Source organism: Eumetopias jubatus, unplaced genomic scaffold (genome assembly GCF_037043125.1).
Source record: "Eumetopias jubatus isolate StellerSeaLion01/CBP00866 unplaced genomic scaffold, mEumJub1_p1.0 scaffold_11, whole genome shotgun sequence".
In the NCBI taxonomy this organism is placed as follows: Eukaryota; Metazoa; Chordata; class Mammalia; order Carnivora; family Otariidae; genus Eumetopias; species Eumetopias jubatus.
In genome coordinates this window covers 71,985,038-72,008,220 of record NW_028274817.1, presented here as the reverse complement: position 1 = coordinate 72,008,220, position 23,183 = coordinate 71,985,038, and the positions used below count along the sequence as shown (strand labels likewise).

Here is a 23,183-nt window from a genome sequence, read left to right as displayed (position 1 = left end):
CTGCCTTGAGAAGGTCCCCACACTGGACTCTGGACACAGTTTTTCAGGGATAAACCCATTCAGAACACAGTTATAAGCAGACGGGACATATTTACCAGTGACTCTGACCAGTGACTTTACTTTTTGCAACCACTTTTCAGCCAAGAAGAGAAAAAATTATCACTCCACCCAACTGCTATCCTCCATTCTTCTGGGTATATATACTTTGGCACAAAGGGCTGGCTTGCCTGCACTCTTGTTGGGAATATTTATTATTCTTTCTCTTACTCCAAGCCTTCTGCCAACTAGCAGAAATAAAAACTCCACACAGTGGGGAAGGGGGGGTAGGGTCCCACAGCTGCCAGCTGTGACCACTGGGAAAGCCAAACTAGATGAGGTTCCTTCAGACCACTGGCCCTGAAGTATGCTCCCTGGGGGTTGGGCTCCTTATGCCAGGTACCAGGTAGGTCTCAGTTTCACCCCCAAGCAGAATTCAGTGGCACGTGAGGCCATCCAATAATTCAGGGCTTAGACTGACTCTGACCAAAACCATAGCTCAGGACCTTAAAGGAAAAAAGTCACTGGGGCAAAGGTGCTTTCCTTAGAAAACAGGTTGATACAGAGATTTTTTTTTTTTTTTTTTTTTTTACTGCCCCGACCCTCATCCGTTAGCAACCAGAAGCCAGGACAAAACCATTACTCAAGCTGCCGGCTTCAAATCTCTCTTCTTTAGGAGGTGCTAGGGCAAGTTCCTTGGTCAGCTTGAATGTCTCCTTACCCAAGCCATGAGTACTAAACATGTCCAACAGTACAGGCAAATTGTCCCTTCAGAACACCAATCTGCCAAGTAAGGATAGCTGCAGAGCAAGGGGGTCCTTGGCACAGGTACAGATCAAGTCTTACAAAGTCAAGGCCACTAAAGTTCTAGTTATAGCCACCACCTTCCACTTCAACTGACGCCGCTTCCTAAGTGTTCGGAAACCCACTCGCCTCAGAGAACTGGATTGGGAAGCACCGTGAATCCTCCCTTTCCCCTGCGGTGTGGAAGAGCTGAAAGGCCAGAGCCACTAGCTCAGGGAAACAGCTCATCCATCGAAACCTTCCACTTACTTCTCATTGCGCTGATAAGCGCGTTGCCATCTTTGATCACGTCCTTAATGAATTTATTGGTTCTCTCCAGCTCCTGCTCGTAACACTTGAGCCTCTCGCGGAAATCGGGGCTGTCCAGGTAGCAGTCGCTGAACTCCAGAGGGGGATGCCCCATGGTTCTGATGGCGAGGGCTGAAAGGAGAGAGGAAAGACACAAAGACCAAGAGCATCAGCGGCACAGCAGGGGGGAGCAGATGGGAGGAACTGAGCGCGGGACCCGCCTGGGAAACTCGTAGCCTCCCTCCCTTTGGAGGACAGGTACCTGTTCCGTGGAGATTCCTGGGCAAAGCTGGCTGGTCTGTGCCAGAAGCGGGCGGCCGGCAATTGCTTCAGGTGACACAGAAAGCTAACTAACGCAGTCCGACCCCGGAGGGGTTCTGCCTAGCAAGCAGCATGCCCCCAAGGCATTGCCTCCCCTGACAGGCAGCCCAGCCTGCCTCCGGAGACCAGCGGGAGTCCTTCCTGAGCAACTGCAAACGTGACACTTCGGCCCGCCCAGGGTGGAGGCTGGGGTGGGCGCTGGGACGGGAAGCCTCCTCTCCTCGCTCCTCGTTCCCGAGCTAGCTGAAGATTTCCTTTGCCGAACTCCGCGGGCAACCCTGATTGCACTATCCCCTCCCCCTTCTTAAAGCCAGAGCTGCCGCCCCGCCCCAGCGAACCTTTGTGCCGAGCCCCAGCCCTCGGGCTCCTTCTTCGGCTGTCTTCCTCGCACCCTGGGATTGCGTGACCAGAGTGTTCTCGCTCCCAAGAGTTCTTCCTGGTCCAAGGGAGCCGGCCTGCTGTCCTGTTAGGCGTCGGAGGGGTTAAGCCCCGGCAGCAATTGAAACGTAGCCTTCCTCCCGAGACACCCGAGAGGGAAGAGGAGGGCGATATCGCTACGCACAATAGCTGCGGTAGCCTGGCGCTTGCCTACGGAAACTGGGGAGCAGTCGGCGCCCTAGGATTCCTGCTGGAAAGCGTGGCGGCCTGGGAGATGTAGTCTTTCCGTTTCTCGCCCCATGACTCCTCCCTGCGATCTCCCCACCACCCAGCCAGGGCGGAGGCTCTCCTAGCAAGACTTTCCCAGCCTGCCCCAGGCTCGCTCCCCAGGCCCAGCCTCGAGGGGCAGGTGCGCCACGCTGGAGCCTAAGAGGAAAAGTTTCCGAAACGAGCGAGAGAACCCGGGAGGCGTCGGTTGTGGGAGGCTATCTCTCACTTCCCATTGGCTTTTTTTTTTTTTCCTTACTCTCTTTCCAGCTAACCTCTGAGGGAGCAACTTCCTTTTCCCTTCCCTTGCCCATTTCTCCTGATCCTAGTGTTCTAATTCCCATGGGCCCTCGACCTGGACAACCTCAAGGGTTGACTCCTACTCTAGGATCTCAGTGTTAGGCTCAGAACCCCCTGCCAAAGGAAGGGAGGCCATAATTAGGAGTTCACTTTTTCCTGACTAGGACCTCAGAGTATGGTTTTTGTGATTCAATTCACTGCATAGGTTGTTCATTAAAGCACATGATTTTCCATGTGTAAGTGGAAAACCTAAGAAGAAGATGTTATAAATTGTCTTGCAGCTTGGCTAAGAGACCTCTTGTTCATTGTCCAAGGTAGGAGAACTGGGGCTACTCTTACAGGTGGATGCCTTGAGATTAAGAGCAGCTTCGCGGTGGAAAATCGTGTGTCCGTGGGCAAAAGGATCCATTTTTATTGTGGAGAAGGGTTTAGATTACGTTGCCTTGTGAAGAAAGCCAAGAAAAGCCAGAACTGAAGGGAGTTGTAAATAGGGTAATAATGGCTAACCCACCGGTATGGGTGTCCTATTTCTGCTGTAAAAAATTACCACAAACTTGGTGACTTAAAACAACATGAATTTATTATCTTAAGAGTTCTGGAAGTCAGAAATCAGAAATGGACCTCACTGGGTCAAAACCAAGATGTCAGAAGGCTGTGTTCTTTTCTGGAGGCTCCAGGGGAGAATCCACTTCCTTGCCTTTTCCAGTTTATAAAAGCTATCCACATCCCTTGCTTCATAGCCCTCTTCCTTCCTCTTCAAAGCCAGTAATGCCTGATCAAGTCTTTCTCCCACTGCATTGCTCTGACTCTGACTTTCCTGCCCGCTTTCGCTCATAAGAACCCACCAAATAACTCAGGATAATCTCCCCATCTCAAGAGCCTTAACTTAATCACAGCTGCGATTATTTTGTTTGTCACATAAAGTAATATATTCACAGGTTCCAGGGATTAGGACATGGACATATTTGGGGGCAACATTCTTCCACCTTCCACACAACCTATAATTCTTTAAACCCATTTCACTAACCCTCAAAACAATCCTATGAGGTTAGTATTCTTATTATACCCATGTAAGGATACCTGAGTTGAAGAGAAGTTAAATGACTTGCCCAAAGACACACAGCTACTTAAGTGGCAGTGTTTGAACTTGAGCCTAACCTGGCTGGTTCCAGAGGCACTGCTTCTAACCACTACACTCTACTGCAGTTTGGTAAAGAATCCAGTGAAGAAACACCTTCAGAAAATTAATGAGTAGCCACGTCCCAGGGAAGGATTTTATTGCCTACTCCTTTCATCTTTATGAGAAAATGTCCAAATTGAGCTTTTAAAACACCGATGCAGGTACTAGGGAAGGTGCCCAATAAATGGGTGTATGGTCTTTCATTCTAGCAAGGTTCCTCATAGCATTCATTCACTAATTTGACAAGCATTTACTGCATATCTACTATATGCCTTGACTTATAGTCTATACCTGTTTTCATCACTATGAATATTACCATTGACATTATTGATGTTAGGTACACTCTTACTTGTCTAATTTCCTATACCCAAAGTGTTTTTACAATCATCTGTTTTATCCTTTATCTAGACAATGAGGCTAAAGTACAGAGGAAAACAAATGCCCTGGATCAAATACCAAAGAAGAAAGAGGATTAAAATGAGAACTCAGTCCTCAAATAATAGCTACATTAATTGAGCATTATCCTAGATGCTTTGCATACATTATACCTCACCCTCACAACAACTCTAAAGGATTGGGATCTTCAAACTTGTATTCACATAACCCCTAGAAGAATTTTGAGAAGCTATGTACTCCCTCACATATTTTTAGGTTGACATCTAAATTTTTCATCATGTTTAAATAATTGCAAAAGGTACAATATCCAGTATACTATACATATTGACAACTGAAAATAAAACTTTTATATTATGCTTTTAAAGATTTTCATTGGATGATAAATACCAGAGCAATTTGATGCCCACTATCAAACATTAAACACAAAAGTGTAAACTTTCCTTTAACCTTCAGAAAATTTGCATTGTTTCTTTCTTCTCCTTGAAATCAAATATCCATTGCATTCTCCCCATAGAATTGTATTCCATCATAATATATTTTTATACTTGAAAGTCTTCTATTGATCACCATATTGAATTTCTCTACAACAAAGATTTGTCCATAAATAGAAATTGAATTATTTTTATTTCTTTGTGATCATAGCCTCCAAGTATAAAAAATCTTCTAGATTCAGTTACAATTGCAATTGTTACGCAAACACAATAGATAAAAACAGCATGAAACTCTTATATATTGTGATTATTATTTTTTTCAGATCTCATAAACTTTATTTGTAACAACATGCCTCAAATAGCCATTACAAAATCAGGGTAACCTGAGATCCAACATCAAGGTCATAAACCATCATATCAATATGAACCATGTAATAGGATTGTGCTGCTATCCCTAGGATATCTTGTTCCACGGATCAAAGATTTGAGTCAATTAATGATATTATTTGACTGGAATAAGTCTAAGTGTGGTCATTAAGAGGTTTTTCTCTTTTTATGTTTTTATGTAAATTCCAGTTAGTTAACATACAGTATAATATTAGTTTCAGGTATACAATATGGTGATTCAAAATGTCCATACAACACCCAGTGCTCATCACAACAAGCGTACTCCTTAATCCCTATCACCTATTTAATCCATCCCCCCACCCACCTCCCCTCTGATAACCAACAGTTTGTTCTCTCTAATTAAGAGTCCATTTCTTAGTTTGCCTCTCTCTTTTTTTTTCCTTTTGCTTGGTTGTTTTGTTTCTTAAATTCCACATATGAGTGAAATCCTATGGTATTTATCATTATTAAACTTAAAACATAAACTTTATTGGAAATGCAGCTCTTAGTGAGATGGATGGGGAAGGGGTAGCACAGGACCTTGACTTGAAGAAAATTCCTGGACATCAATTTTTGAAATTGTTGCCTTGCTTAGCACCAAGGGTTTTTACACCCTGAGTCAATGTACCTTAGTAAGATTTTTGACCTTTGAAAGGTATGCTTTCGTTTTTAGAGACTTGGAAAGGGAAGTAGGAAAGGCAAAGAGAAGATGAGAAAAGGCAAATAAGTTTTTTTTGGAAGTAGTACTAAAGAAAGTTGAGGATTTGGAAATTGGTCCCCTTTCAGCTTTATTCATAATTATCAAAACCTAGGAAGGAACTAAGATGTCTTTCTGTAGGTAAATGTAAAAATATGCTGTGGTACATCCGTACAATGGAATATCATTCAGTGCTAATAAGATAGGAGCTATCAAGACAAGAAAAGACATGGAGGAAACTTAAATGCATATTAGTGAAATAAACCAATCTGAAAAGGCTACCTACTTTATGATGCCAACATTATAACATTCTGGAAAAGGCAAAACTATGAAGACAGTAAAAAGACGGGTTGTGCTAGAGGGTATGGAAAGGAGGGAGAGAAATGAATCGGTGGAGTAAAACAGGATTTTTAGGGCAGTGAAAATACTATGTATGATGCTACAATGGTGGATACATATCATTATACATTTGTACAGCACCAAGAGTGAACCCTAATGTAAACTGTGGACTTTGGGTAATTATGATGTGTCAGTGTAGGTTCATTAACTGTAACAAATGTGCCACTCTGGTGGGAGATGTTGATAACAAGGGAAGCTGTGCATGTGGGGGGGTGGAGGGTATATGGGAAATCTCTGTACCTCCCTCTCAATTTTGCTGTGACCTTAAAATTGATCTAAAAATAAAGTTTTTAAAAAATGTTGGGGGAAACAAATCCCATTTCCCCTATTTCCTGTATGTAAAGGTAACACCAACCTCTACAGTCTTAATGCAGGACAGTATCTCTTTCCTAAGCAGTCACTCTTATGTTAGCTCTGATGCTGTGGAAAGAACACAGAGCTGGAACAATATTGGTAATACAGAGCTGAAATATGGTCTAGCTCCACCCCTTAGAATCTCAGTGACCTGAGTAAGTCATGTAAACTCTCTTTGGAATAATATCTTCTTTAGAAGTTTTTTTTTAATCTTTTTTTTTTAGATTTTATTTATTTATCTGACAGAGAAAGACACAGCATGAGAGGGAACACAGGCAGAGGGAGTGGGAGAGGGAGAAGCAGGCTTCCAGCAGAGCAGGGAGCCCGATGTGGGGCTCGATCCCAGGACCCCAGGATCATGACCTGAGCCGACGGAAGACGCTTAACGACTGAGCCACCCAGGCACCCCCAAAAGTTTTTCTAAGGATTAACTATAGATAATATATGTGGAAGTACCTGGCATATAATAATTCCTCAGTAAATGTTGGTTGAGCCCAAAGCTTTTTCATTGTTCTTGGTCTGATGAACAACATCAGAGGCAGAGAGAGTCAGATTGCTTACAATGATATTCCTAGAAAAACATTACTATTTACATAACAACACAACTTGATCCTTGTTCATTATCATTATAGGAAAACAAAAACAAAAACATGCTCAGAGAAATTTACATTTCAACTAATACAGAAACTATATCCTGGTTTGTGGTCTGGTTAAATATGCTTTCTTTCAACTTTCAGTACACTCAGAGTCCACAGCATAACAAGGCCAAGACTCCCTTTCAGGTTTTAAGAACCAGAACCTGAAATCCCCAGGAGTTAATCATTTTAGTGGATTACTCTAAGGTGGAGTTGCAGGACAGCTATAAGTCTCAACACTGTTCAACTCAGGTCCTCCAGGATAGGAACTTATCAACTTGATGTGTCTATCTGTCTGTCCCTCATGTCGGAACCAGAGCCATAACCCTTTAACCCAATGAAGCAGATCATTGGGTTAAATGATCTTGTAAATTTAAAATTTATTTCACAATTTGCAAGATATAAGGAGTGGGAAAGTAAAGAAACCATATGTCATAGATTTTTAGGAAAGGCAATATACGTCCCTGAGAAAATCAAACAAATATCCATAATTAACTTAATATGCCAACTTCTACTTCATCTCTCCCATCTGGGATCAAAGATGGCTTCATTAAAATATTTCAATACAGTGCTTGTTAATCATTTGCTCTTATCCACATGTGAAAAAATATATATATATATGTAAGGAAGGTTTTGTTTTTTTTTTTTTTAATGCTCTGGGCACCTGGAAAGAAAGGTAATTTTCCAAATGACATTTTAAGCTCCAGTAACTTATGAGATGTGTTTTAAGAGAGTTTTTATCTTAAAGATATAAAGTAATATTTTATAACCCTTCTGCTTCTTATAAAAAATCTTAAAGGTGTTTGTTCTAAAATGTTATAGTTCTTCTTTCACAAAAACATAGAAAAGATACATCAGTTAACTGGGCTGTATCAGTAACAAGAAGAGAAACTAGAGGGGAAGCAAGAGTAAGTGGAGGGCTAGGGGGCAGCACGGGTTGATGACTTCTCTTATGCCAGGCACTTTACATAAATGTTCTCATTTACTTTACATGACAACTCTGTGAGAAAGGTTCTGTTGTCACCTTCATTTTACATATGAGGAAACTAAAACTCAGAGGAGTTAAGCTACTTGGCCAAGAAATTAAATGATGTACCAGAGATTTAAATCCATGTCTGAATCTGCAGCCATTTTTTTGCCATTGCATTACAATGCCTTCCTGTCTAATACATCAATATCTAATCTCCATTTCATCCTGTTTATGTGACTGGGTGTACTTAGTACTGTAACACGGAAAAAAATAATTCAAGGTCATTTGTTGGTAACTGCAGCAAATAATTTGAAATTAGCCTAGGTTTAATATTAACGAAGGTTTTATGGTGAACTTCTTTGAAGACAGCTGACAAATCTGGCTCCCATGTTCCATATGCCCAACCTTCTACATTTTCCAGACTTGAACTGCATGGAACATAAGACAAAGTGTCTATCAGTCCCCCAGCCCCACCACATGGCTAGCCTTGCTCCTAGTTCTAGCCTAGCCTAAATCCTATACTATTGTTGGCACCATTCCCAAGCCCCAGCCTTGGCTCTGGCCCATTCGCTGTTTTGACTAAACTTGGCCTAGTTTCTTTCCCTAGCCTAGGCCAAGATTTTAGTAGTTATAAGTGGCAAATGGTTGAAGGAAGGGAAAATCCTTTTCCATAGTTATCCAGATATCCAATGCTCCACTTAACTTCCCTCTTCAAGTCTCCCCTTATGATATTTCTTGGTGGAAAAAACCATCAATTTATAGCTTTAAAATTGTAATCTGTTTAATCCATGTTATTTACTATCTACCAAAATTCTTTATTCCTAGAATTTAGCATTTTCATCACACTTTCATGTCAGCAGGACTATGTCAAAGCTGTCTATTGGTAAAGATCTGAGGATGATCTCCTTGTGGCTATTTTCTGCGTCCATTTTGATTCTTAACTAGCCACAGTTCCAAAAAAAAAAAATCCAAACAGAGCCTATTTCAATTCTGAGAGACATTCTAAGGATGATGAAGGCATGGCTGTTTACACTGAAACTCCCAGAAAGGGATGCCTGGGTGGCTCAGTCTGTTAAGCATCTGCCTCTTGGTTTTGGCTCAGGTCATGATCTTGCTGTCATAAGATGGAGCCCGGCTTTAGTGCGGAGTCTGCTTCAGATTCTTTCTCCTTCTGCCCCTCTCTGCTCAGACACATGTGCTCTCTCTCTCTCTCTCTCTCTCTCTCTAAAATAAACAAATAAATAAAATATTAAAAAAACTCCCAGAAAGATACCAATACCCACCATTCCAGTACAGCCTGCTTGCCTACTCCATTTTCTAACATCTTAGAAGGTACTATGATCTACTGAAGGGCCAGAAACTGTCCAAAAATTTCTAAGGACTCTTACTAAATAGTGGAACCTAAGTCATGATGTTCAACTAATGTTTCTTGAACTTTGATTCACATAAGAATCACTCAGGGTGTTTGTTGAAAATGAAGACTTTCTTGAAACCTTCTCCCAGGGTCTGAGAGTATAATATGGATTCAGGTATGGGTTGAGGCCAAATAATATGGATTGAGGCCTGAAAATTACAAGGAATCCAAAAAATGGAAGGAGAGGAGACCTAGGTAAGTTCTTGGGAAATCTTAATTTTAAACAAGTACCGACATGTGGTTTTGTTGGAGGGGGTCCACAGTCCTGTCATCCAGTCATTGATATAGGGTTTTATCTATTAAAAACTGGTTTAGACATGACATTCCTCCTACAACAGTGGTTTTGATTAATAACATGAGTGAAAGTTTCCACTCCTCATTTTGGCAAAAGTTAGACTTTCTGACTTCCATGGCAGTTCATCTTACACTCTAAGCTAATAATTAAATAAATGTGATTCAATAACTGTGGCATTTGTTTAACGTTTTGTATGCGGTCATTTTTACTCATATCACATAGCACATTACCTCCTTTTTTAACAGAATTACTAGAATAACTTGAGAAAAATAAAACAACTGAGATATTTTCCAACAGGTTTTTGGCTCTGAGGGTGATAAGACATGAGGAAGCCTTCAGACAACTGAGGCTAGCAACTTATTTTAGTTTCTCTTAAAGTAAAACAATACAAGATAAAACATATGATTCTTTCTTTAAATCTCTTCCTTTTTTCACAGTAAAACAAGCAGTAGACAAATGTAAAGAACATGTCACTGACTGCAAATGGATATGTATTTATACTTAAAGTAAAATATTAAGATATAAAACAAAGCATTTTAATAATTCTAGAGCAATATAAATTGGACCGTTACCCACAAATTTGCAGTAATTTTATACTAGCAACTTTATAAATGGAAACATCACACCATGAACATCAAGATGGTTGTCTAAAGAAGGGAACAGTGCAGTGGCAATGCTCTGGCAAGGCAGCAAGGGGCCAGTACATGCCAATCATGCTTTCTCTTTCTCATTGTTAAACCAACATTACCACAGGAAGGAAACTGGTTTCAGAACTACTAAAAATGAATTGTGGGTGAATTTGCATTTCAATCTTCAAAAAGCTTGATTAGACCACTAAGTTACTCTACTTTCTATTCTCAAAAACAACATTGAATTTTAGGTTAATAATGTTAAATACTGAAAGGTAAATAAATACTAACATTTACTGTGTCCGAGGTACCTAGGAATATCATTGCTATTCCCCAGATGAGGAAACTGAAACTTAAATAGATAAAGTAATTCGACCAAAGTCACACAACTTGGAAGTGTTTGAGCTGGGAATCAAATCTAGCTGCTGGGACCCCAGGATTTCATCTTAATTTCTATGCTAGCCTGCCTATGTGCTGGTGATATTATTTTCATCAAATTGGACAAGCTTAAAATGTTTCTAAAAACTGATGTTGACAAGGAGAAACAGGAACCCTCATAGACCGATTATGGGAATGTAAACCGGTGTAAACACTTTGGAAGGCAATTTGGCAATATATATCAAAATTTTAAATGCATATTCCCCTTGACCCAACAGTTTTACTTTTAGGAATTTGTGCTATATATTTCATCACAGAAGAATGCAAAGATATGGACGAGTATGTGTACTATAGCATTTTTTTGTAGTAGCCAAACTGGAAACCCCTGATATGGCCATTATGGAACTAGATATATAAATGATATACATCCATGCAGTAGGAGATTATGCACACATAAAGAGAACAACTTAGTACAAAAATTCACCCACGGTATGTAAGTGAAACAAACTAGTTGAAAACTAGTTTTACATCAGTATCTAGAGTATGACAAATTTTGTGTTTTATATTATATATTATAATTTATAATATTTTTAAGTTGTATCTAAATAAAATGGGAGTGTGTATGTATATATGTATTTATATAAGTAATTTTAAGGGCCCTGATTTGAGGGAGTGGAAATGCGATGGGGGGGGCTTTCATTTTACACCCTCCTAGACAGTTTGAGTTTTTATTATATCTTATTAAAAATAAAATTAAGACCAAAAAAACTCAAAAACACCCTCAAAACCAAAAACTCAAGGAGCATCACTTAAGTCAGTACCATTTGAACTTTTTTGACAATGAACATAGTAAGCAATACATTTTACATCATAGACCAGAACATATATGAAGTTTCACAGAATACTACATAGTATGTGCTCTACTATCTTCTATCCTATTATATTCTACTCTATTTCATTTTTTTAAAAAAACTTTGATTACTACCCACTAAAGTGATCTCATATAAGTAAATCCTGACTTGTCCTGCAGACATGGGTATAGGCCCAACTAGATAAAAGTAGGAGGTAGACCTCATTTACACAACAGACCATGTCCAGCCATCCTGAGTGCTTACCTAACCCACAAACCCAGATATTCCCAGCCCAATTAACAAAAGACACTGCTTTCCTACAACAGCACAGATGCGGTCTCAGATCTTTTCAGTTTAAGGGACTTATCCCATTCTTCCTATCCCCAGTCTCATATCCCAAAAGCTACCTAGACTTTACTAAATTGGGTTCCCTGTTTGGCAGTAATACTTTTTTGACTCAGCTACCTGTAGTGTGACCTGATCTAATTCACTAAGGAACCAAAAAAAAGTTGTTTCTGTTGCTTGTTTTTTTTTAAGATTTTATTTATTTATTTGAGAGAGAGAGTGCGAGAGAGAGCATGGGTTGGGGAGAGAGGCAGATGGAGAGGGAGCCTGATGCGGGGCTCGATCCCAGGACTCTGGGATCATGACCTGAACGGAAAGCAGCCGCTTTACCTACTGAACCACCCCGATGCCCTTGTTGCTCATTTGTTTTAACATGACTTTTTTTGTTTTCTTCCCAGTGTACTACCAGTTCACATACCCAAATTCTTACGTCCCCTATTCATATAATGAATATTCATATAACCCATAAAATCATATTCCTGATTTACTTATTCTGAGATTGTGCAAAGTAAAGCCAAGCTTTCTTGTAGCCAGCAATAACACATTTTTTAAAAGCCCCACTGAACCCAAAGATGTGGGGAGAGTTTGGTTCACCACAAAATTTAAGTGAGGCATTAGATTATTTAATGTGGGACCCAATTTAAAATTGTACATCATGTGGTTAAAAAAATGCTTACTTTTTGTGGTTCATGTGAGCTTATGTAAAACTGCTTTGTTAAACTATAAAGGTAAAACAAAATTAAATAAATAGAACACTGAGGAGAAAATGCAAACTATTTTACATTTTTAACATGCCTTTATCAATAAACAGTAAATTGGAACTATTTAAATTTTAAATAAATATGAAACAGTGCATAGTTCTTGAAATAACCATTCTGGGAGGACTGAAAACTTTAGTCACTGTCATGCCTAACCAATACTTTGCTGCAATAGCCCTAGACTTTTTTTTTAGTTAACAGTTTTATTGATATATAGTTCATATACCAAATCCACACATTTAAAATGTACAATTGAATGCTTTTTTGCATAGTCACAAAATTGAACAACCATGACCACAATAAATTTTATAAATTTTTCATTACCTCAAAATTAATAAATAAACAAAAACGTATTAGGAATCACTCCCCATTTCCCCACAAACCGACCTCTAGCAACCAGGCTCTACCAGCCATTATTCTGCCTTCTGTCTCTATAGATTTGCCTATTCTGGACATGTTACCTGAAAGGAATTATATAACATGGGACCTTTACTGCCTGGCTTCTTTCACTTATCAATTTTAATGTGAATCAGTACTTCATTCCTTTTAATTGCTGAATAAAAATCTATTGTATAAATATATCACATTTTGTTTATCCATTCATCAATTGATCATTTTGATTCTTTCCACTTTGGGGCTATTATAAATAATGCTACTATAAAAATTCATGCAATAAAACTAGACATTAATAACAAAGGATAACTAACAGATCACATATATTTGGAAATAAAATTGCATATTAATAAACAATCCTTTAGCTAAAAAAAGAAGCATAAAGGCAATTAAGAAATGTTAGAATAGAATAATAAAACTATGCATCTTAAAATTGGGGTGCAATACCTGAAAAAGGCTATATAAGTATACAGGCTAAAATTTATGACATTAAATAACTTGAACAGGAAACCAGAAAGTTTAAAAACAAAAAATGTTGAACATTCAAATCATAAATTGGGAAGAAGTGCATAGAGAAAATATTAAAAAAGAATAATAAGGATAAGGGAAATAATGAAATAGAGAAGAAAAAAAAACAACAGAAGATTTACAAAATGAATTGCTCCCTTAAAAAGATTAATAAGACAGAACTTTGGCAAAACTAATTGTTTAAAAACATTTCTCTGAAGAAGATATACAGATGGCAAACAGACACATGAAAAGATCCTCAACATCACTCATCGTCAGGGAAATGCAAATCAAAATCACAATGAGATACCACCTCACACCTGTCAGAATGGCTGATATCAAAAGAAACAGCAAGTGTTCGTGAGAATATGGAGAAAAAGGGACCTTCATGCACTGTTAGTGGGAATGTAAGCTGGTGCAGCCACTGTGGAAAACAGTATGGAAGTTCCTCAAAAAGTTAAAAATAGAACTACTGCATGATCCAGCAATCACACTACTGGGTATTCACCCAAAGAATTAAAAAACACTAATTCAAAGGGATACATGCAGCCCTATGTTTACAGCAGCATTATTTACAATAACCAGGATATGGAAGCAGCCCAAGTGTCCATTGATTGATGAATGGATAAAGAAGATGTGGTATATACATATACAATGGAATATTATTCAGCCACAAAAAATAATGAAAATTTGTCATTTGCAATGACATGAATGGAGCTAGAAAGTATAATGCTAAGTGAAATAAATAAGTCAGAGAAAGACAAATACCATATGATTTCACTTATAGGTGGAATTTAAGAAATAAAATAAAGAGTAAAGGGAAAAAAGGGGAAAGACAGAGACAATCAAGAAACAGACTCTTAATTATAGAGAACAAACTGATGTTTACCAGAGGGGTGGGAGTGGGCTAAACAGGTGATAGGGATGAAGGAGTGCACTTGTCATGATGAACTCAGGGTGATGTGTGGAATGTTGAATCACTATACTGTACACCTGAAACTAATATAACACTGTATATTAACTAACTGAAATTAAAATAAAAACTTAAAAAAAGAAAATAATTCCATATACAATTTCACCAAAAATAATAAAATACTTAGGAATAAACTTAATTAAGGACGTGAAAGGCCTATACTTTGAAAACTATACAACATTGATGAAAGAAATTGAAGATGACACATAAAAATGAAGAGATATTCCATGCTCATGAATAGGAAGAACAAATATTATTAAAATGTCCATACTATCCAAAGCAATCAACAGATTTAATGTGATCTCTATCAAAATACTAACAGCATTTTTCAAAGAACTAGAAAAAATAATACTAAAATTTCTGTGAAACCACAAAGACCCTGAAAAGCCAATGCAATCTTGAAAAAGAACAAAACTGGAGGTATCACAATCCCAAATTTCAAGTTATATTACAAAGCTGTAGTAATCAAAACAGTTTGGTACTGGCACAAAATTAGACACATAGATCCATGCACGAGGAGAGGGAGCCCAGGAAGAAACCCACAAGTATATTGGTCAATTAATCTTCAACAAAGGAGGAAAGAAAGTGAAATGGGAAAAAGACATTCTCTTCAAACATGGTGCTGGGAAAACTGGACATCTACATGCAAAAGAATGCAACTAAACCTTTAAGAAAAAAAACTCAAAATGGATTAAAGACCAACATGTGAGACCTAAAACCATAAAAGTCCTGGAAGAGAGCACAGGCAGTACTCTCTTTGGTATTGGCTATGGCAACATTTTTCTAGTTATACCTCATAAGGCAAGGGAAACAAAAACACAAAGAAACTAATAGGACTTGATCAAAATAAAAAATTTTCTGCACAGCAAAGGAAACAATTAACAAACCTAAAAGACAACTACTGAATGGGAGAAGATATCTGCAAATGACATATCTGATAAGGGATTAGTATACAAAATATATAAAGAACTTACACAAGTCAACACCAAAAAACCCAAATAATCCAATTAAAAAATTGGCAGAAGACATGAACAGACATTTCTCCAAAGAAAACATACAGATGGCCAACACACACATGAAAAAGTTCTCAACATCACTGATCGTCAGGGAAATGCAAATCAAAACCACAATGAGATATCACCTCACACGTGTCAGAATGGTTAAATCAAAAACAGAAGAAATACAAGTGTTGGGTAAGGATGTGGAGAAAAAGAAATTTTCATGTGCTGTTAATGGGATTGCAAACTGGTGCAGCTACCATGGAAAACAGTGTGGAGGTGCCTCAGAAAATTAAAAATAGAATTACCATATGATCCAGTAACTCCACTACTATTTACTCAAAGAATATGAAAACATTAATTTGAAAAGATATATGCACCCTTACATTTATTGCAGCATTATTTACAATAGCCAAATTAAGGATAAAGAAGATGTGGCACACACACACACCTCCCCCCCCACACACACACACCATGGACTATTACTCAACCATAAAAAGAATGAGATCTTGCCATTTGCAACAACATGGATGGATCTAGATGGTATAATGCTAAGTGAAATAAGCTGGTCAGAGAAAGACAAATACCATATAATTTCACTCATTTGTGGAAGTTAAGAAATAAACCAAATGATAAAGCAAACAAAGCAGAAGCAGACCCATGAGTACAGAGAAGAAACAGGTACTTGCCAGTAGCAGGGGAGGGGGGATGGGCAAAATGGGTGAAGGGAAGTGGGAAGTACAGGCTTTCAGTAATGGAACAAATAAGTCCTAAGGATGGATGGTACAGCAAAGGGAATATTGTCAATGGTATTGTAATGGTATGGTGACAGATGGCAGCTCCACTTATGGCTAGCATAACATAACATATAGAGTTGATGAATCACTAGGTTATATACCTGAAACTAATGTAATATTTTGTGCCAAGTAAATCTCAATTTTTAGAAAGGTAAATTAACCTGAAAATAATGCACAACACCATTGATTATTAAAAAATGCAAATTAAAATTTCAGTGACGTACTGATACACACTTCCAAGAGTGGCTAAAATGAAAAGGTCTAACAAAAACAAAACAACAGTTAGAATAATAATTTACAGTCAGTGGATTTAACAAGGTCATAGAACACAAGGTTAATAAGAAAATTGATCATATGTTTACATACTAGCAAAAGAAATGTGAAAAATTTTTTACAAATCCAAATACAGTAAATATAAATGGCAAGAAATAAATTTTTAAAAAGATATCTAAGATCTGTACAGTATAATCTTCAAAAATATTGCTAAGATAAATTAAAGAAGATCTAAATAATTTAAAAACTATGCTATATTCATGATTGAAAAATGTTTAATTATTTAATATTGTTACGATGGTAATTCTCCCCAAACTGATCAATAGATTTAATGCAATCCCAATAAAAATTTCCACTGTCTTTAAAAACGTAAGTTAAAAAGCTAATTCTAAAATTTATATGGGGGATGGGTGAAATATGTGATGGGAATTAAAGAGTATGCTTATCATGATGAAACAAATAAAATAAAATGATAAAAAAAGAAATAAAATTTATATGAAAATGCTAAGCACCTACAATAACTAAAGACCTTTTTAATAGGGACAAAGTTGAAGGACTTACCCTATCTGATTCCAAGATTGAATGTACAGCTACGGTAACAAAGGGAGTTGGTATTTTTGACAAAAAATAGACACACAGATAAATAGAATGAAACAGACAGCACAGAAATAGATCCAGACATCTTCTATCAATGAATTTTTACAAGGTACAAGGTGATTCAATGGGAAAAGGCAGAATTTAACAAATGGTTTTTAACCAATGAGAATTAAATGTGGAAAAAATGAGTATCTACATCATGCACAATTAGCTGAAAATAGATCATAGACATAGAAGGGCTGAAAGCTATAAAATTATTAGAAGAAAATATAGAGGCAAATCTTTGTGACTTTGAGTTAGCTATGACAGCCAAAGGACAGCAACAAAACATTGGACCTCATTGAAATTTAAAACTACTGTTCATCAAACAAAACTATCAAGAAAGTGAAAAGAAAACACATAGTATGGGAGAAAATATTTGTAAATTATATATCTTACAGGAAAAATGTATATATAATATGTAAATTACTCTTAATAACTCAACAATAAAAAATACAATAATTTTTAAATGGGCCAAAAGTTTGAATAGACATTACTTCAAAGAACATAGGTAAAATGCCAAAAAGGAAATGAAAGATGTTCAACACCAGTAGTCCTTATGAAAATGCAAATCAAATCCACAATTAAATATCACTTCACACCCACCAGGTGACTATAATACATATACAAAATGTATATAAAATAACAAGGGTCTGCAAGAATGTGGAAAAATTTAAACCCTCATAAATTGCTGTTGGGAATATAAAATTCAGCCATATTGGTGAACAGGGTGGTAGTTCCTTAAAATGTTAAACATAAAATTACCATATGACCCAGCAACTCTACTCTTAGGTATATAAAACTTATGTCCACATAAAGGCTTTCATGCAGAAGTACACAGCAACATTATTCATAATAGCCAAAAGAAATGGAAATAATCCCAATGACCATGAACTGATGAGTGGATAAACAAAATGTGGCTTATTTATACAATATAATATTACTCAGCCATAAAAAAGAATGAAATACTGATACATACCTCCACATGGATGAACCTTGAAAACATATGCTAAGTGAAAGAAGCCCACATATTGTGTGATTCCATTTATATGAAATGTCCAGAAAAAGAGAATCTCTAGAGAGAAATGGTTGCTTAGGGCTGGGAATGGGCAATGGGAAATTGACAGGTAATGGCTACAGGATACATGATTTCTGTTTGGGGTGATGAAAGTTTGTAAAATTGATTGTGGTGATGGATGCATAACTCTGTGAATATACTAAAAGTCATTGAATTATATACTTCAAATGGGTGAATTATATAATATGTGAATTATATCTCAACAGAGCTGTTACAAAAACCCTTGAGGTTTTAATAAAGATAATTTCAGACATAAAATAGATGAAATAATTTATCACTAGTAAGCCTGCACTACAAGAGATATTAAAGGAATTCCTTCAAATGGTAGACAAATGATACCAGTGGGAAACCTTGGGCTACACAAACAAATTAAGAACACCAGAAAGGCAGAAAGGGTAAATATACGTATGAATATAAATAATTCCTTTCTTGTTATTTAAATATGTTTAAAGGATTATTGGCTGTTTAAAGAAAAACAACCATGTATGACAGAGTTTATAATATATGTAGAAGTAAAATCTATGAAAGCAAGGGCACAAAGGCCAAGAAGGAAGAAATGGAAGTGTTATAAGGTTCTCACACTATAAATGAAGTTGTATAAATTACTTGAATATATCACCTGACTGTGATATATTAAAGATATTTAATATAAACCTTAAAGCAACCACTGAACTAATAGAGCAAAAAATTATAGCTAATCATCCAAAAAAAGGATAAAAAATGGGATGATAAAAAACAGTGAATTAATGAGAAAGAAATCAGAAAAAGAAGAGAGAAACAAAAATCAGATGGAACAAATAAAAAACAAATTGCAAGATGGTATATATAACACCATGTATATCAATGATAGAAATGATCTAAATATATCCATTACAATACAAAGATTGTCTGATTAGGTAAAAAAGTAAGATCCAGCTGTATGCTATTTAAAAGAAACTTACTTTGAATATAAAAATCTATTATGTTAAAAGTAAAAAGATAGCAAAAAATACCATGCAAACACTAACCAAAAGAAAGCTGGAGTACCTCTACTAACCTGAGAAAAACTAGACTTTAGAACCAGGAATACTATCAGGAATAAAGAAAGATATTACATAATGGTAAAAGTGTCAGTTCTCCAGGAAGACATAAAAATCCTAAATGTGTATGAACTTTCAAAATATATAAGGCAAAAACTGATAAATCGGAAAAGAGTGATAGATAAATTCACAAGTATAATTGAAGACTTCAACACTCCTTTCTTAGTAATCGATAGAACAAGTAGGCAGAAAATGTTAAAGAATATATTTTACATGAACAACATAATCATTCGGCTTGACCTAACTAATATTTATAGAGCATGCCACTCAACAACAGCAGAATAGACATTCTTTCCAAGTACACTTGAAGCAATCACCAACATAGACCATATTCTAAGTCATAAAACAAACATTAAATTTTAAAAGGATACAAATCATGCAAAATATGTTCTCAAACTATAATGTAATTAAATAAGAGAGTGATAACAAAATATCTTGAGAAATTCCCAAATATTTGTAAATTAATCAACACACTTCTAAATATCTGGCACATCAAAAGGAAGAATCAGGGAAATTTAAAATATTTTGAACTAAATGAAAATAAAAATAAAATATATCATTTTTTGTAGGATGCAGCTCTCACAGTGCTTAGAAAGAAAATTATAGCATTAAATTCTTACATTAGAAAAGAAGAAAGACCTTAAGTTGGTAACTTAAGCCTCTAATTTATAAAATTAGAAAAGAAAGAGCAGAAGAGAATTGAAACTAAAGCAAGCAGAAGGAAGAAAATAATATAGATTGGAGGAGAAATGAATGAAGCCAAAAATAGAAAAATAATAGTGGAAATAAATGAAACCAATAGATGGTTCTTTCAAAAGATCAATACAATTGATAAACCTCAAGCAAACCTGAATAAGAAAAAAAAGACGCCAATTACCAACATCAGAAATGAAAGAGATCTCTACTGATTGCACAGATACTAAAAGGATAATAAAGAAAAATTACTACAAACAACTCTATGCCCATAATTTAACAACATAGATAAAATGGACCAATTCCTTAGAAGAGATCAACCATCAAAAATCACACAAGAAGAAATAGCCTAAATAGTCCTGTGTTTATTAAATAAATTGAATTTACAGTTAAAAAGAAAAACCTTCTATCGGCCATCAAAAAAATGAAATCTTGGGGCACCTGGGTGGCTCAGTAGGTTAAGTGCCTGCCTTCAGCTCAGGTCACGATTCTGGTGTCCTGGGATGGAACCCCACAGCAGGGAGCCTGCTTCTCCCTCTCCTTCTGCTGCTCTGCTTCTGCTCTCTCTCTCACTTGTGCTTTCTCTCTCAATTAAATAAATAAAAATCTTTTAAAAAAAATCTTTTAAAAAAACTTCCAAAAAAGAAAATTCAGGCCCAAATAGTTTTCGCTGATGAATTCTACCAAATATTGACAAAGAAATTATACCAATTCTAAACACTTCCTTACAGAAAATAGGATATTGCACACCCTATCTCATTTTATGAGGCCAGCATTCCTTTAATACCAAAGCATAAATATTAAAAGAAACCTGCAGATCAAAATCCTTTCTTCAACAAAATCTTCACAAAACACTAACATCAAATCCAGCAATATATAAAATGGATAATACAATACCACTAGGTAGGTTCCATCTTAGGATAGCAAGACTGGTTCAACATTTGAGAAATCAATCAATGTAATTCACCATTTTAGCAGACTAAGTAAGAAAAACCATACGATCATGTCATATGGTATGCATTTTCTGTAATCGATGCAGAAAAAATATTCAACAGAACTCAACACCCGTTCCTGATAAAAACTCTCAGCAAACCAGAAATAGACAGGAACTTTTGTAATCTACTAAAAAGCATCAGTGAAAAATCTACTCTAACGTCATAATTAATTTATGAAGAAAGCAAGGATGTCCTCTCTCACCACTCCTGCCCAATGTCATACAGGAAGTCCTATTATGTGCAAAAAGATGAGAAAAAGAAATGAGGCATCTCATACAGGAAGTCCTATTATGTGCAAAAAGATGAGAAAAAGAAATGAGGCATCTAGATTGGAAAGGAAGAAATAAAATTGTCCTTATTCACAGATGACATGATTGTTCACCCAGAAATCTAAATAAATCTACAAAAATCTCCTAAAACTAATAAATGAGTTTAGCAAGATTACAGGATAAAAAGTCAATATAAATACTGGCAATGAACAGGTAGAATTTGATATTTTAAAAATACCATTTACAATAATGCTGGAAATGAAATGCTTAAGTATAAATTTAACAAAAATATGTATGCATTTTTCTGAAAACTACAAAATATTGATGAAAGAAATCAAAGATATAAATAAATAGATATATTCTATATTCATGTGTGTGAAGCCTCAATACTGTTAAAAATGTCAGTCCTCCCCAAGTTGACATATAAATTAATTGCAATTCCAAGTGAAATCCCAACAGGATTTTTGGTAGATATAGACAAGCTGTTATCATACCAAAATTAAACAAAACAAAATAAAACCATTCCTTAATCTCATCAAAAATATCATCAGTATTGAAAATTATGCAGGTTGTCTCAAATGGTGTTTTTTTTTAACTTTTGTTTTTTTGAATTACGATCCAAGTAAAATTCACGCATAGCAATTGAGTTTTGCTTTTGAATTTATTTTCAAAGTTGGGACTGAGGAGGAGATGTTGAGCTTTTGAGGATACACCACAAACAGGTTGTTTGTAGATTAGAGTTTCCCTCAGTTCGGATTTTGCTGATTGCATCCCTATGGTAGCATTGAACATGTTCTTCTGCCTTCTGTATATCTTGTAAACAGGTAGCTAGAGCTAAAGCAGGAATTGGCAAACTACAGCCTGCAAACGAAATCCAGCCTGCAGACTGTTTTTGTGCTGCTACTTAAGTCAAAAATGGTTTTTGGTGTGCTATGGTCTATAAGTTTGTGTCCCCTCCCTCGGATTCATATGTTGAAATTCTAACCCCAAAGGGATGGTATTAGTAGGTGGAGCTTTGAGGAGGTTATTAGGTCATGAGGGTAGAGCCCTCATGACTGGGATTAGCACTTTTATAAAAGAGAACCCACAGAGCCCTCTAGCCCATTCCACTATATGAGGACATAGTGAAAATGTACCAGCTATGACCAGAAAGAGGGCCTTGGTGTTAGTGCTTGGATCATGGACTTCTAGCATCCAGAATCGTGAAAAATATATTTCTATTGTTTATAAGGAGCCCAGTCTGTGGTATTTTGTTGTAGCAGTTCAAACAGGCTAAGACACTACATTTTTAAAGAGCTGTAAAAATTCAAAATAAAACAAAAAGAACATGTAAGAGAAGCAATAGGTCTTCAAAGCCAAAAGCATTTACTATCTGTCCTTTTACAAGTAATATTTTTCAACCTCTGATTTATAGAACTGATTCTCTGACTATTTAAAATGTTTTCTTAAAAACTGGGGACCAATACTTAAATCAGACAAAATAGACTTTAAAATAAAGACTGTAATGAATCACACACACACACACACACACACACACACACACACAAATGTAGGTTTTAAAAAGGTGAAAATTTACTAAAGTCTGTAGTCTAGTTCTCTAGTTCTTGGTAGTCTAGTTCTCTGATGTCAATTTTTTGGTTTTGACATCGTACTACAAGTATATAAGATATCACTCTGGGGTCAGAATTACCTATGACTCTTTTGTACTTTGCAACTTTCTGTAAGTCTATACTCATTTCAAAATAAAAACAAAAAAAAATCTTTTTTAAAAAAATCACCTTTAGGGGTGCCTAGGTGGCTCAGTCTGTTAAGCATCTGACTTGGCCTCAGGATGTGATCTTGGGGTTCTGGGATGGAGCCACACATCAAGCTTGCAGCTCGGCAGGGGGTCTGCTTCACCCTCTCCCTCTCCCCCACCCTCGCTCGTGTGCTCACTTGCTCTCTCTTAAATAAATAAATTAGTAAAATACTTTTTAAAA

The 23,183-nt window shown here is 36.5% G+C and overlaps 1 protein-coding gene across 2 annotated transcripts in view; it reads right to left on the bottom strand.

Annotated features, from left to right (window-relative positions):
• OPHN1 (oligophrenin 1) overlaps positions 1–1,243 on the bottom strand; it is a 486,250-nt gene extending 485,007 nt beyond the window's left edge. For both annotated transcript variants that reach the window (XM_028126580.2, XM_088028996.1), the window contains exon 1: positions 1,090–1,243. In XM_028126580.2, coding sequence (XP_027982381.2) covers positions 1,090–1,243 — 154 coding nt within the window. The remainder of the gene's footprint in view (positions 1–1,089) is intronic.
• Positions 1,244–23,183: the final 21,940 nt, after the last annotated feature.